At 34.2% G+C, this 15,840-nt stretch overlaps 2 protein-coding genes across 2 annotated transcripts; one reads left to right on the top strand and one right to left on the bottom strand.

Annotated features, from left to right (window-relative positions):
- The first annotated feature begins 9,107 nt into the window (after positions 1–9,107).
- Positions 9,108–10,755, top strand: LOC120335398 (uncharacterized). The gene is made up of 5 exons (XM_078119356.1): positions 9,108–9,245; positions 9,398–9,490; positions 9,734–9,820; positions 10,216–10,287; positions 10,506–10,755. The coding sequence occupies exons 1-5, from the start codon at positions 9,164–9,166 to the stop codon at positions 10,511–10,513; spliced, it is 342 nt and encodes a 113-aa protein (XP_077975482.1). The 5' UTR covers positions 9,108–9,163; the 3' UTR covers positions 10,514–10,755.
- Positions 10,756–13,306: 2,551 nt separating this feature from the next.
- On the bottom strand, positions 13,307–15,109 carry LOC120335887 (receptor-interacting serine/threonine-protein kinase 4-like). The gene has a single exon (XM_039403508.2). It carries the CDS (start codon positions 15,076–15,078, stop codon positions 13,957–13,959), a length of 1,122 nt encoding a protein of 373 aa, XP_039259442.2. The 5' UTR covers positions 15,079–15,109; the 3' UTR covers positions 13,307–13,956.
- Between the last annotated feature and the right edge of the window lie 731 nt (positions 15,110–15,840).

The following is a 15,840-nucleotide window of genomic DNA, read 5'->3' as shown; positions in this document are numbered from 1 at the left end:
CTGAAAAAATAAATGCTTTGTTACGTTAGACACAGAATCTAGTTACATAATATAGTTACTACTAAAAAGTATTAAAATAAAAAAGAAGAAGAATCATAATAATTTCACAAGTAGGAGAAATAAGTAATTCCATATGTTTTGCTTACATGGGCTGTCAAAAGATTATAGATGACATTTTGCAATCAAAGCCTAATTATTCATTTTTTCCTCCTCAATTTTTTTCAAATTTACAACGGATAGTGCATATTGAAATGATTTTTCTTGCTGTAGCCTGTAAGGGCTTTATTGAGATAATACTCCAACACTAATTTATATGATGATGCTTCTACAATATTGACATTAACACATGCAAAAAGTTGTAAGCATTAACAATATATATTCTTTTCTATTAGGATTCTTATACTAAAAATAATTATTTGCCGAGTATACATTTCAGTCCGAAACCCGTTTTATATGGATACTATAGCAAAATGAATGTGATAAGCAATGTTGGTAAATACGGCCCAGTTTTGTCGCAGCGTGGGTGTAGAAAACGGTAGAGTAAATATCAATATGTATAAAGTAATAAAAGTATCGTCATCCAGACAACTGTATAAACATATTGTAATATATTTACAGATTGGTATACTTACGACCAAACATTTTGCAAAATTAACTAGAATAGTACGATTGATATTTCTCTTACATTCTGATTAGTCATTGGAACTACAGACAGAACGCATCTCGGCGAGAGGTTCTGCGATTCGTTTATTTTATTCCTGGATGATGCTATTTTGACACAAGTATCGAAGGGAATTACCATGATATAATTGTAAATTCAATGCACTTTTTAGCAGAGTATGGAAAACAAATGAAGCAGTGTCAGATAACCTTTAAAATTCTTTTCCCTTTGAAGATGATTACAACATTCCAGCTAAAATTTCACTTTGAAAACGAGCGTCTTACCAAAATAATGTTACATATACCTTTAACGTGTTATTTGAAATCTGAGGTAAATAATAAAATCTGCCAACGATATCAGCATAAATGAGTTTTACTGGAGAGTGAATGAAATGAGAATTGAAATTAACGTCGCAGCAAAGTTTTTTGGCAAATGCAATTCTTTCTAATTTAATAACTAAAACAGTAGCAATTACTCTCCATCTAAGTGGTTTCTAGAAAAACAATTTTATTTTTATTTTTTTTGCCATCAAAGATATTTGATACCTTTCGGATCACTCGTACACTCGAACTGAAAGTTTTGTCGCAAACCCAAACGCACTTCGGTTTTATAGGAGATTATTGTTTTCTACGTTTCTTTTTTCCCAATCTACGTAATTTGCGAAAATACATTTTGTTGAAATTTGATTTATCTTCGTCTATGGTCGCACACAATTTAGTGTCGGGTTACTTTTATATTATTTGTTCGGTATCGAGACGTTGCACAATATAGCCGTTGCCGCTACATAGGAATGTTAAAGATTAACCTGATTTTTTGTGACAGTCCCCGTAAGGGAGCCGTTGATATTGGAAATGTAATGTGCGATATATTGAAGTCTAATACAACAAGTCCGTTAACAACAAGTCCGCTACTTCAAGCAATTTTAACCTCATTAGCAAATAATTTATTAAGAGATTAAATGATCGCTTCACATGTAAAAACAATGGAGAAACTCGGCATGTTCCCACGTTTTTCGTAAGCATCTTTTTCAACAGTCTATCTATAACAAGATTCAAGTATGGGACTTACCCAATGAAGGAATATAATCTATTAAAGTAAATATTGAGGTGCTTTATCGGTTTAGGGCCTTGCGAAGCATACTCCGTTTCATTACTTAAAAATGTAAAAATTGTTGGCAAAATTTATGTAAACAGTTGCAGTTCAAACTCATATTTCGTGTTTACGTGTTTTCCATGAGGGGGAATCAGCATTAATCACCCTGGAAGAAAATTCACGTTTTATAAAATTGTAAATTCTGTCTTGTTATTGTTCTAGCCCCCATGCACATACATTGTTTTTCGACTGGCCTGAATACTTCTTCCTTGCTTTCTTTCTCGATATTGAAATCAGGTGTCACAGTATGACATCACAGTATGATTTATGCGAATAAAGGGGAACATTGTGCCATAGTGAAAAATTCTGTAAAATAACCCATTTTCATTGTAAATTTAGTGTAACTCACACTCTGGAATACAAATCGGTACTTGCTAATGTAGTTTGTAAAATTTCGAATTTCTGGTTCGTTATTGCTCTAAAATCTCGCGACCCAAGGATATGCTCAACTACTTAACGGCATGTAGTGTTTCTATGCAGACTCGACTATGAGACATATTTTCGTCTCATTCCATCTCATAGCAATTAATGCCTGTCCCATCCAATCCTATTCTATGGTAAATTCATTGGAAAACAACTCAATATTATTAATTTATGAGAATTTAGGTTTATTGTCTTCTGAATAGGACTACGTATGCAAAGAAACATGCGAAACGACAAAATTTATTATCTTTTTCAACTTCATTCAGACGTATTGTCTAACTACAACAATTCAATATCACTAACTACCTGAAAATATTTTCAGTGATTGGACAAACGCTTCCTCATCCCGGAAACGACACCAAACAGCCTCTGAACCACAAAATCATTTGAGTGTGACTTGATTGACAGGTAGCCGCCTCCAAATCACGAAACCCCCTTGGCCTTGGCCCGATAGTAATGAAAAGTTTCCCAGGTGACCATTCCTTACATACATGCCAAGTTTTGTCCAAATCGGCCCGCCAGTTTCCCGGGAATTGTGTTCGCGCTTTAGAATAAATCAATATTACATAACCTTTGTCTTACGCTATTCGCGCAATGATTTCTGACTCTGATTGTGTATACGCAACATTGTGCTACCACGTAACCTCACTAACCATGTTAAAATCACGAAGGTAAGGACATAATGTTAAAAAAATAATGCACAAACGTAATCTTATATAAAATTGTCCCGATTGTCTTACGTGTCCCGCTTGTCCAAAGTGTCCACTTTTCCCACGTGTCCCATAGGAAATACAATTGTCTTCTGTCCCATCCCATCCCACGGGACGTTTCCCATGGACAAGCCTGCTTCTTGAGCCGCAAAATTAAATTACAAATACAGAATGAGGCAATCATTTTTACCTAACATTTATTTTCTTATTATTCATTTCAATATTTTAACAATATTTGTTTACCACCATCGATTTGTTAAAACCGTGGCGCGGCTTTATTAGATGCTTCCCAGATTTTACACTGTGATATTCACCATATGTACTATTTCTATTGAGCAGCACTTCAATACCAAATAAACGAAAAATATTATTAAAAATGAAAATCATGAACTTTGGGTTTTTGTTAAAAAAAAACACCCCAAAAAAATTTCAGGCAACCCAGGTTTGGGTAGCGAACCATCGTTTGAAAAACACTGCTCTAACTTCCGTTCACACGCCTTGTATTTCAACTGGTCTAAATACTCCTTCCTTGTCGATATTGAAATAATGGTGAGCACAGTATGATTCATGCGAATACAGCGCAACATGTGCCATCGTAAAATTTGTCAAATAACTTTTTCCATTGTGATTTTAACGTATCTCACACGCTGGAATACGAAGCGCGACTTTCTAATGTAGTTGCAAATTTCTGTCTTGTTGGACACGAAATGAACCTACGAGTATGTATCTTTTTGTCATTTTGTATTCCTAATCTGTTTCTTGTTCCTACCGTACAAAAAATCGCTTGATTAATTGCTTTGAAATTTTCATCGGTTTAAAATTATATTTTTCCCAGAGGTCTATTACTTTTTTTATTTCAAAAGTTTCTGTGGGCTGTACAGGTTTTGTTTTTTGTATGCGAAGACGTCATCAAAATTAAAAATTGCGCACCTTGTGGAGGTTTCGCGTTCGCGATCTTGTGATCAAAAGATGTCGTCAAAGCTGCTGTACCGGTAGTTTGCTGTAATAGATTGCCTACCCGCGCAACTTCGTTTTCAGTTTTGTGTCCATATATTTGAGCATTGCGCTCTTGTAATTGGCCTAACATCCGTTCGCACACTTTGTTAATCTATTGGTCTGCAATTCTTTCTTGTATTTGTAGAGGAAAATAAATTAATAGGTCATCTTGGCAGATTGAATATATAAGCCATGTGGAACAAAGTTACCGGCGCTTAGGTAATATTTATCAATTCATTATATGTATACTGGTTGTGTTTAGGTATGAGTTAGGTATAGAAAGTTAACTGTAACACGTTCCACCGCTGACTCATACTTCCTTAAAAACAATAGTAGTCACAATACGGGAACCACTCAGAAACAAATTCGACACACGAGATATACATGCTTTATCTCTATATCTTTAGGAAAATGGTATAACATATTCCTCGTTATTACCTAAAATTCGCACAGACCAACACTGCCATTCAAATAAAGTAGAAAATATTCTCACAATTCCGTGGAGGACGTCATTTTGATATCGGTAAGATATCGCTGACAAGAACTTCCATTTTATATACGTATCTCAAAGATCTTTTTTTTTCATCTGTAACTACAATTACTCTTTATCAGTACAAAACTGGACTGTAGGCACTACAATGATGGCCATGCAGTGAAACCTTTTACAATTGAACAGTTGGCATACTGTTGATCGCTACAAACATTGGCATATTCAAATCAACAAATAAAATAATACTGCTTGTTTTGTTATTTTGTGACTTTAAACAATTAAAATTAATTGTTTTAGATGGGAATTACCGGCTTAATGTAGCACTTTGTTGTATACTCAACTATGCATGGCTCAGTATAAAACGAGTAATGCGAAAAGCAACCAAAAACTTCGAAATATAAGAGTAAGTAGTTTCACTTTATCTCGAGGTAATTTCATCAAGGTATCATTCATCAAGGTATCATCGAGGTATAAGGTATTTTCATCAATTTACTTTGTAATAAACCTTTACGAATAACCCCATGACTCGTTGTAATATTTCGTTTCGTATATAATAATATTCAAATCTATGATTGTTTGTAATTTTGTTACCTTGTCTAGTCGTATATACAACTCAGCTACAAAATCGTCGAGAGTTTCTGATTCGGACGATTGCTACGGCTTGTTCAATACACAACTCTCTTCTTATGGAAGCTGTTTTCATTCCAATTAAAATCCCGTAACCATGCTTCGGGGAAAACTACATAAATGTCAGTGCTTATATGTCCTATCTAATAACACTATTCTGTGTAATCTGACAACTAGCTGACATAAATTTTGTTTTTAGGTGATATAATTTGAAGTCAGAACCTCTCAATCTTGATTATCTGTATAAGGCAAGATCCTCGTTAATAGTTAAACAGGTAGAATATGTCACAAAGGGTGGGATGGCAAAATTGAGGACATTTCCAGAAATTAATTCAACCACAATACTACCAGCAGCATATAAAAATGAGTCAACACTACCGATCATACCTTTAGAGCTTCACCACAGAACCGTCGGTATATATTTCAAGGTTTTGTGGTCGCACAAATCGAAAGTACATGTACCGATATTGTTATGCAAAAAAACAAAATAATTTAAACGCCAAAGTCGTGGATACGGACGTTGCGTTTTCACGTTGCATGTTTCAAATATGATTCCTTACAACATATTGCCTTATCAACTGCCAAGACTTAAAGTAACATTATCGACACATAGTAAGAATTAAGTATGAATATAAATGGTACGTCAAATATAGTTCAGTTCCAAAGTCTTCATGCTGGCTTCCTAAATGAAACACGATCTTTATTTGTACTGTTACCGTTTCTAATGTTCGATTACATTACTTTCGAATCCCTATAGCTTTAGGCTATATATTGGGGAACTATTGATTACCTCCATACGATCAACTTACCGCATTAATTTGCGTATGCATTAAATGTTTATTATAATCAGGTCAGCGATTACTCAACCGGATTAACAAGAATTTGTACGTACGTGGCAATATGTTTTCTCTGTGAGTTGTTTTATCAACGGACTTTATACAGAGGATTTAGTGTTAAACTAAATTAGCTTAACCTACACTTTTATTTTCATTCGAAGCATTAGTCTAATTAATTCAACAGCTTTCAATAACAAAAACGTTCACGGATAAAAACACAAATTGATTCGCAATAAACCAATTTTACTCTGATTTCAAGTACTTAGGTATTAGGTATTTCTATAAGTTGCACTAAAGCCTGTACTAGTTGGAACTGGTTGGTAACCTGGATTAACCTTAACGTACATTTTTCTGTGCGTTTGTAACACCCATCTGTTCCATCTTGCGTTGTATTATGTATTTACGACCTTTTTTAGAATGCAAAAACAAACCACCGGCAAAAAAGTCAAAGCTTTTTAGTAAACAATCAATGGGAATCTTGCGCTCGGGACTGTCTAACTAGGTTCCCGTATAGCCAAGCGATTGTCACTGTCAACATCCGAACGGTTCCTAAATTTTGCTTTATTGGTAACAAGATTAGAAAAAAATAGATTCGCACAGATAGGTTGTGGCAAATTGAACTAGCAATGAAGAAGCTTTGTTACTAAGAGGTAGGAAAGAATCGCAAAAAGATAACCAGAAACTCGAAAAGTCTTCTTGCTTAATTTCAAAGCAAACTTGTAGGCACACATAACCAGCCATATCGCCAATAAAGCCAACGTAACTGTCGTCCCATTTCAGTATTACGGGCATAGGGAATTTACATATAAACTTCTGCAGTTCTGCATGGTATCGACGGTTATCTCTAGCGAAACTGTCCGCCTGCAGGTTAGACGGCCTACCAACGAGCTATTCTGACTAGTAGATTCAAAATTCTATTATGATCAAACAATTCACACACAAACACACACACACACACAAGAAAGTGAATAGCCTACACCTCATGACCGGAAAAAATAACCTATTCAGGTAATAAAACTGAGGTGAACGGGAAATTTTCTTTTTAAATGGAAATTATGCAAACGAAGTCGCTTTATAATCAATTTTTAGCCTTGGGTCGTGCACCCCCCCCCCCCCCCCCTTGAACTGCTTCGTGGCCCCTTGGGGGACCACTGATCTAAAATAAGCGTGCGCCGTGAGTGACTGACACAAAATAATATATATATATATATATATATAGAAGTATACAAATGAGCTTTAAAAAAAATATTAAAAAACATCAAATCAAATTTATTTATGTGCCGTGCAAATGTACAAAAATATCAAGGGCTGAAGTAAAGTCCCTCAGTTGAGTAAAAATCAAGTAAAAACATCACTAAAGTCATTTTTTGTTATAAATGTAATTTTATTCTGGCTCGATCAATTACATTTTGACTGTTTGTTGTCTTTCATCTATTTAACATTTGTTCCAATAAAAAAATAATGTCGTATAAAGCACATTACGAGTTCATGTATTCTTTGTAAAATGGTCAAGGTAAGGGCACGAAAGTCCTTTGACCCATTTTGTCAATTACGGATATCGGAGTGCACAATGCTGGTTGCAACAAAATTATACGTATCCTGCGTGGTACTTCCATTGGTATCGCATTTTTTCAGTTCATGTCACTTTATATAGCTTATGTACATATAACAATGCAAACAATTCACGATGCAGCAGCATCGGCTATTGCAACATGCAAGTAACGGGCATCGACGTTTAGACAAGCATACATTTTGTTTATTTTGATTTCTTTGCAATATAATTAAATAACGATTTTGTCGTGTTAGTGATTAGCCAACCATTTAAACTGCCATATACTGCTGGAAAACTAGTTATTCACCCTCTCAGGCTAACTAAGTTAACGTGGTAAGCTAGACGTGGGCTGTAACAACCAGCATAACTTTTTATGTATCATTTGCTTTATAATGAGTAAAACGTATCGCCCTCTGAGGAAAACGGAGTTTAGATCCAAAAAGTAGTTGGCCAAGAAATTTGAATTCTGGTTCATTCCATATGTCGCTATAAGTAAGCTCCTGTCTTCAACATTTAAAAGTATGGTAAATAAATACAGAAAGTAAAACCATATATGATGTCATACTTCTTTTGTTCTTGCACTTCATTTTCTTCAGCTTCGTTGTATTACCGGGGTAATTTGGTTCAGAAATTATATTTATAAATCCCAGGGAATTGTAGGAGTGTATGTTGACGGTTTCTCGATGTAAATATTAGACTTTGCTCAGATGTTTGCAATTCAATCTTGAGCCAGGTTTCTGCGATAAAACGATGTTTTACTTGTATGTAAATGCCATTCATTGTCAATACATTAACTAGCATTTTTGTATCAGATATTTTTCGTTTGTTTGCTATTGAAAAAAACGTCTATTTTTATTATCAGCAACACATCTGCAACACACATGTCACCCATGATATTAGAAACGAGGGTAAAGTATATTCATTCTCCCTATTGTAAATATAATGTTTGTTTTGAGACAAAACAATGTTCCCGGATTTTTCTTTGTTTGATTACGCATTATTGCGCAATACACGCAACTTGTCAGAAACAAAACCACCATTTATGATGAATTACACAAAAGCAGTATAAATAACCTCAATCTATAAAATTAAACGAGACCAATTCATATAAAATTAATAATGGCTGTAAAGTCATTACGTCAGATGCTATAAAAATATCCCATGCCCAAACTTCCGCTTTCTTCCAATTCACGTGACATAACCTATTGACGAAATCTGTTTGTAGACGAAAAGTTCAGAATAATATTTACACTTTTCTCTAGGGCTAGACCCTCTTTCATTGAGGGGTTTCACCTAGTCATAAAATTTACGTTGAAGTCTGTAATAAATTGGGAAAATATTTTCAAAACATATTTGAAGGTACATTATTAATATTCAGTAATTGATATATATACTTATTATTCAAACTTTAATTCATTTAAAACAAACCTGATGTGTAAAAAAAATCTGTAGATTTGCATCTCAATTTTGCAGTGTTTCATTAGCAATACATAACAGCGTTACGTGAGTAAACTCTAATTTGCCCTGGATGAGCTAATATTTGATCTAAACTGCTTTTACTTCTGGGGATTTACCGTGGGCAGTTACAACACTTACCATGCGACTGAAAGTATATAAAACGCCTGGAGTTCCAATCCAAATACCAGTGATATCTGTTCGATACTTGACAACGAAAGAGTTTATTCATAAATAAATTTTAACGCGAATTCTTTAAAAATGTTAAATTGCTGTTTTCAAACGAGCTTAATTGGTTGCCGAAAAGCATTCGTCAGACATATTGAGTTGAAAAGTGGATCAGGTAAGGAAGTGCCTACCATTGGATCAATTGTGCTCATGTTATTGTACATATTTATTAAATTTTTATCATAAGTTTGGTTTGGATCAATTATAAAAGTATTCAATATCTACAGTAAAACAAAATAAATGAATTTTTTCATGTTGTTCAAATAGATTCACGGAATACCAACAGAATACCTCACTGTGCAAACTTTTCTCATGCGCTTTGCCACGTATTTGCTGCAATGCATCCAAGACAAATTACAGGTGAGCAAGAGGCAAGACGTTTTTTGCAAGCTGCATCGTTCAGTCATTACTGAGTTTTTTTTAACTATATATTGTTCTTGTAATTGAGAATACCTAAATGTTTTTTTTTTCAGAAGTAGCTCATAGCCTAATGCTTTTTTTATCTTTAAAAATTCCCATCTACTTCACTGCTAACATCATTGTATTCACACGTTATAATACTGTAGTTTCGTTAAATAATCATGATTTATATTTATTTACCAGTGGCGTGTTGCAGAAATGTTAATCACAAAACTTCACAAACCAGAACAAATATTGCAAAGACTGAACAGCTCTCTTCAAAATCACAAGGTAAATTGAAATGAATGATTTTACCATAAAGGCAGTTTGATGTTCAAGTTTATGAAATACGCATATTTTATATTATGGTAAATAGCGGCAAGATGGAGCTATCTCGAATTTGTACCGAAAAAAATAGCTGATATTTGTTACAAAATAATTCGGGTCATTGCATTTGAAATATTTCCAAAATATTATGGTTCACTAAAATCATAATGAGGTTTAAGAACTATTGTTATAAAATTAAAAAAAAAAAATAGATGGTGCACTGAGTTATACCTATTCGCAGATCTTCATATGAATCATATGATTTATTTCTTTGTTAGTGGAAAGCTTGTTTATTAAACATGATTTATTTGCACAAATGAGCAATTTTGTAAAAATAATGTTCATTTATTACATTACAGTTGTTCTTAAAATAAGTTTTGAAGAAATAGTCAGAGCTGAAATTGACACTATGAACAAGCGGAAATCTATCGGTAAGGATGAATACTAATATATACCGTACAATTATTATATTTAAAGGGATATTTAAATTCGATATATTTCCGAAATAAAACAACAACGGCCCAAATTCGATTGAAAAAATTGCGATTTGTATAACCAAATTTATTGAATAATGATTTTTAGGATTTGGCTATTGAAAAGAATAATCATATCTTTCTCACTTTTAATGTTTAATTTAATTTATTTTCAGAAATTTGAATCCGAAGTAAAACGTAAAGTGACAATGAGCAGTTGTGTAAAAACACCATGTTTATGTGGGGATGTAAAATATTACTTTTTGATTATTTTAATACATTCTTCATCGATTATGAATATTTTTAACGTGTATATTTATCCTGGAACTACTTTAGACTGTGTTAATAGTCCCGCCTATTTTTTTCGTTCTTATATTTTTATTCCTTTAATTATAATATTCTTCAGAAATATACTTTTAAGTTATTACTGTCAGGTATAGCTTTTTAAAAATAATTTTAAATATAAACTATTTAAAAAAAATCTTTGTAAGTATTTATTGATGTGAACGAAGCCTTCCATCGTGAATTGTAAAGGTACTTATTAGTTTTATCAGGGCATAAGTGGCAAAGACTCGTAAAAGTAGCAAAATGATTCAGACAGGTTATAATCACTATTATCATTAATCTGCATATGTAGTCAGCAAACAATTACTTGATACGGATATATTTTATCAGAACCGTTTTCTTAACAAAATATAAATAATTTAAAATCATAAATTATAGTCTGATGTTATAATATGAATATAATTAGATTCAAAGACGAAACGGTTTCACGAGGTTGTATCTATGAATGTTCATAAAATGTAGGGGTCACCAAACTTTCCCATGAAGAGTCAGATGGACAGAAGCATTCACGATCACAGGCCGTATCAGTGGCGCAGCCAGTGGTATTTTTGAAACACTGAAAATGTCGCTAATAACGTGTTTTTTTTATGGTTATAAACAAAGTTAAACACATGAGCATATTTGCTCAATTAAATTTTCATATTTTAAATCGAAGTGCGGTGGCCGGATGAGACCCGCGCGCCGTAGTATGATGACCTCCAATTCTGACATAGTGATACACATGTTTTGTAAAGCAACCAACTCCTGTAGTTTTTTTTAGTTTTTCATGAACTCGATTTTATCGGTATGTAATGTCTGACGTGGGTTATCCAGTCATTCTATTAATGTACGTTTCACCGATAGTCCGGATTGATATTTCGTTTCCATGGCAGCAGCGAAAAAAGGCTATATTTGAAAAAATTCCAATTTCGTCACGATTTATCTTTCAACCAAGTCGAAACTTTGAGTTCCCAAAACATATTCTTTCGATAAAACCGCTTTTTGTTTCGATACTCCGTAAACTGAGGAAGTCTTGGGAATTTTGGTGAACATGTATTAATTATACGCCATTGTGTTACCACTCATGTCAAAATGCTTATACGAGACGCGCAGTGCAGTGACCATGCCGCTAAAGGTTTTCATTTTTTTCATGGATTGCAACAAACGTTGGAGTGGAATGCGGTCGTAATCGCGCGTAAAAAATTCAAGGAAATTTGTATTTTTCATTTCGGTTAAACAAGTGACTGACCGTTTATGACTGACCGTTTATGTATTTGTTCAGTACTGGTAGTTACATACTGGGAAGCCATTAAATTCCATTGAACATGTATTACTCACTTGCCACAGTATACTACTCATACAGAGATGCCGACGAGATGCGCGGCAGTCGAAATGAACTGGTAGTTTAGGTAACACAGTCACTGCAATGGAATTGCATGGATGTCAACAAAAATTAAACGCATTGGATTTGACATTTAGACTAGATAAGTGACGAATAAACTGTCCATGTAATATTACTGAGGGTTATACTGTTTGGTAAGTTCTAACGCCATGTGGGACGATGACACTGAAATGCCAAAAGATAATGAGACTAAAACGAATTGGATAATCTCGGTAGCTTGTACCGACGCGGAGCTCAAGTATCAGCGGAGATCATGGGCGCTTACCGGTTTCTCATTCCCTTTTTCATTTATTATAAGTCCACCATTTGTGCTACATGCAATACATATTTATCATTTCAATGGGAATTATGTTGCCAAAATGATACAAACCACAAACTCTATCAGAAAAGGACACATTATCTCGAAACCCTAAGCACGATCGTCGTTGAGCAACACTGCCCTGGAAGTGTATTTTAATCTGGGTCGTGTGACAGCAGTCTATGGATACATGAAATACTCAAGCCAAAACTAACGATCCTTCCGAATTGATGTTAAATTGCTGGTATTGCGTTAAAGGTGGGTTATCATGAAAAATTGTATTTGGTGAATTTGATTCAATAATTTTTTTTAGAATTATTGACGCTCACCATTTATATAAGGTCGACTCAGATTTATACTTGTCGAAAATTGCGTCAACGAAAATTATCCTCAGTTCAGAAATGGCCTCTGATGACGTAGTACTGGGAACTCGTTTCAGCACTTGTATTCGTTGCACATTCGAGATTAGGGTGTTCAAACCTCTTTTTGGCATTCAATTTAAGTGCCTCATTTCGTATTTTCATAAAGATTGAAACAATAAGGTAATGCTAAATAAAAATGCGTATGCATAGGAAGTCCAGACAGCCAGGCAATCAAGCAATGACTATTTGTGTAATGAATGTACCGGTACTGGCAGTCCGGCAATAGGTAGGTATGATGCTATCAGGTCGCAATGTTGTATAAACCAAACTTTGGACTGGCATAATCCATGCATTCCACTTTTCATTAGCCAAATAATCAGGCTCCGTCAAATGTTTGAATACGGGAGTGTAGGGAAAGTAGTAACGAGAAGGATGAAATGCACAATGGAGATATATATAAGGAATAGATAATGATGATTGAACTTAAATACAATGTGAAGATCTTTCCCCGCTGGCGGTCAGTAACGCAGGGTAGAAGTTGCAACTTGAGCGACTGGACAGTACAGATCGGTAAATTTGCTGAGAGAGTGATACCAGGTAAACGTTTATTCTTAGTAATGGTTAGTATCTAGAATATAGATTATGGACTATCACAAATTAATTAATTATTTTCATGCGTCTAAAGATATATAAAATTGTTTACACGATATAAGTTATATAGTCATATTTTAAAATATGATACAAACTAAAAAGGCCCGTAATAAAAAATTCATCGATGTCAATTACAAATTTGTTTAGAAATCATACATATTATTGACAAATAATATTATTCTACTTCTGTAGAATAAATGCAGTATGAACTGTTTTAAATCGACAAATGAGACCTAGAAATTACATTATAGAACTTAGTTATAATTGACTGTTAACATAAAATCTGTATATATTACATAATATTCTGGGCGCTCCGGAAGTATTCGTACCAAGATGACGCACAACCTGAACAACCCTAACCTGGTGCACATACTATGTTCGGGTTGTGCGCCATTTTGGTACGAATACTTCGTGAGCACCATATTCTGACATATACATGTGTCTAAGGAAATCATGAATTGAATAACTAAATAGGACAATAGATTTTAAAAAGAGTTTTTTTTTCTCATTTGTTTTCACGTACAACAATCTTTGATCTTAAAATTTTTCACCAGTTTAAACCTGATACTTTATTTATATATAATCCTAATTTATGGTACATTTGCTTTTTCATTCTCATCTTCGTGAATCCTTTGACTTGCTGAGCTATATTGTTTGGAGATCCCAATATAGGGGTTAAGAAAAACATCCAACGAAACTTTTTCGCCTGTAGAATGCTGCTTTGTTGGGAATTTATCTTGTAGTTTTTTAACATCCATCTCAACGTTGCCGCTGGATGAGAAAAGTTCTTTAAGCTTTTTTCTGAGCCAGCGTGCGCTTTCGGGGCGCTCATCTTTATCTTGTTTCCAACAGTGTTTTGCTAGCTCAACCAAAGTTTCAATTAGTCCACGGTTGTCTTCTCCAGCCTGAACACGTTCAAAGATGTCGCATACTTCCAAATCAGGCTTTATGCCTTTAATTATGAACTCTTTTAGCTCGGCTTTATCATGAAACTTCGAAAATGGATGATTCGTTGTTAAAACGAAGTATATCATCATTCCAAAGCTATAAATATCCATCCGTCTTGTTAGACGGAGTGTGTGTTGAGAATCCATTCTAATTCGTCGGTGGTCTTCGTCCAAAAATTCCGGGGCGGCATAACGAGTGGTATGCACAGTACTGTGACTTCTTTCTTGAATATTCAAACTATATGGCGCATACCCGGCAATATTTGCTCCTCCAAGATCGCAAATTTTTGCATGAAAGTTATCATCAATGAGAATGTTTCCAGGCTTCAAGTCATTATGCGTTATCTTTTTGTCAAAGGAGTAACGATGAAGATGGTCTAAACCTGTTGCGGTATCATAAAGGATTTGAAGTCTGATAGAAAGTGGAATAAAATGCTCTTTTTGTTGCATAAAGTAGTCAAGATCACCCTGTGGCATATATTCTGTAATTATGCCTATATAATACGCGTATTTTACACATCCATATACGTTGATGACATTTCCAGACGTCTTCATCATTTGGAGTAATTTAACCTCTTCATCAATCTCCTTTTTCACACTATCAATTTCACGATTGCTTCCTTGTAACTTGTACAATTTGATGGCATATCGGTGGTTATTTTCATCGAAGCACTGGTAAACGTCTCCAAACGAACCATTACCTACAAATCCTTCGTTCCAATTTTTAAACAAGTAAATATTTTCACCTTTTGAAAGATCCGCCATTTATATGACTTAAAGTTAAACCTTTAAAAAAACTGAAATTAGACCAACTGCGATTAAACAAACGTTTACCAATTAAGCAGAAATTCTTCCCCAAGGAGGAAATTTTGTCGTTTTGGGGGATGAATTTTGCTTTGCATTTCTGTAGCATTACCCTTAGTATTCTTAATTATTGCTATAATACTACATCATAAACTACTTGAACTATTTACAAAAGCGGGAGGATGGTTGGGGATTCATTTTTAGCAAAAAGCGACATAGATCTTTTCAGAGCAATTTACGACCGTACAAATTTACCGCCAACAGACAAATTGTATGTGCGCCTGCAGTTTATTGTGCCAGTATAAAACTGTACATAGTCTTATTTAACCATTACCGCCCATTTCATCCACAAACTCAAGCTCAATTTTGTAGACACTTTGTTACCTTTTCCAAGCGTCTAAGAGTATTTCGTAATTTTCAAACGTACATTATATTTTTATATTCAAACAGAAAAAGAATTTGAATGTCTATCATGACTGATCTCCGCCATCCATGGACTAGCTTTAAGTACTGAAGACAAAATTTATCGTAAGTAGTCGGTACGATTTTCCAGTTTTTGGTATTTTTTTTTCAAATCCACTTCGGCACTAATCTAATAATGCTATACTTAATCCTGAACAAACTAATTTCATTTAACCGTTGTCAGCTTTTTTGTCGAGACTTGAAGCACAAAAACGAATACAAACTATAATTGGCGGAAAATTATTGCTATGCCAATGATTC

This window comes from Styela clava, chromosome 2, assembly GCF_964204865.1.
Source record: "Styela clava chromosome 2, kaStyClav1.hap1.2, whole genome shotgun sequence".
Lineage (NCBI taxonomy): Eukaryota > Metazoa > Chordata > Ascidiacea > Stolidobranchia > Styelidae > Styela > Styela clava.
The sequence above is the reverse complement of the archived record's forward strand: the minus strand, read 5'-3'. Positions and strand labels throughout refer to the sequence as shown.

Coding starts and splice junctions, on each gene's coding strand:
- LOC120335398 (XM_078119356.1), top strand. CDS start 9,164: ATGTTAAATTGCTGTTTTCAAACGAGCTTAATTGGTTGCCGAAAAGCA. Junction 9,491..9,733: donor GCATCCAAGACAAATTACAG/GTGAGCAAGAGG, acceptor TTTATTTACCAG/TGGCGTGTTGCAGAAATGTT. Junction 9,821..10,215: donor GCTCTCTTCAAAATCACAAG/GTAAATTGAAAT, acceptor ATTACATTACAG/TTGTTCTTAAAATAAGTTTT.
- LOC120335887 (XM_039403508.2), bottom strand. CDS start 15,078: ATGGCGGATCTTTCAAAAGGTGAAAATATTTACTTGTTTAAAAATTGG.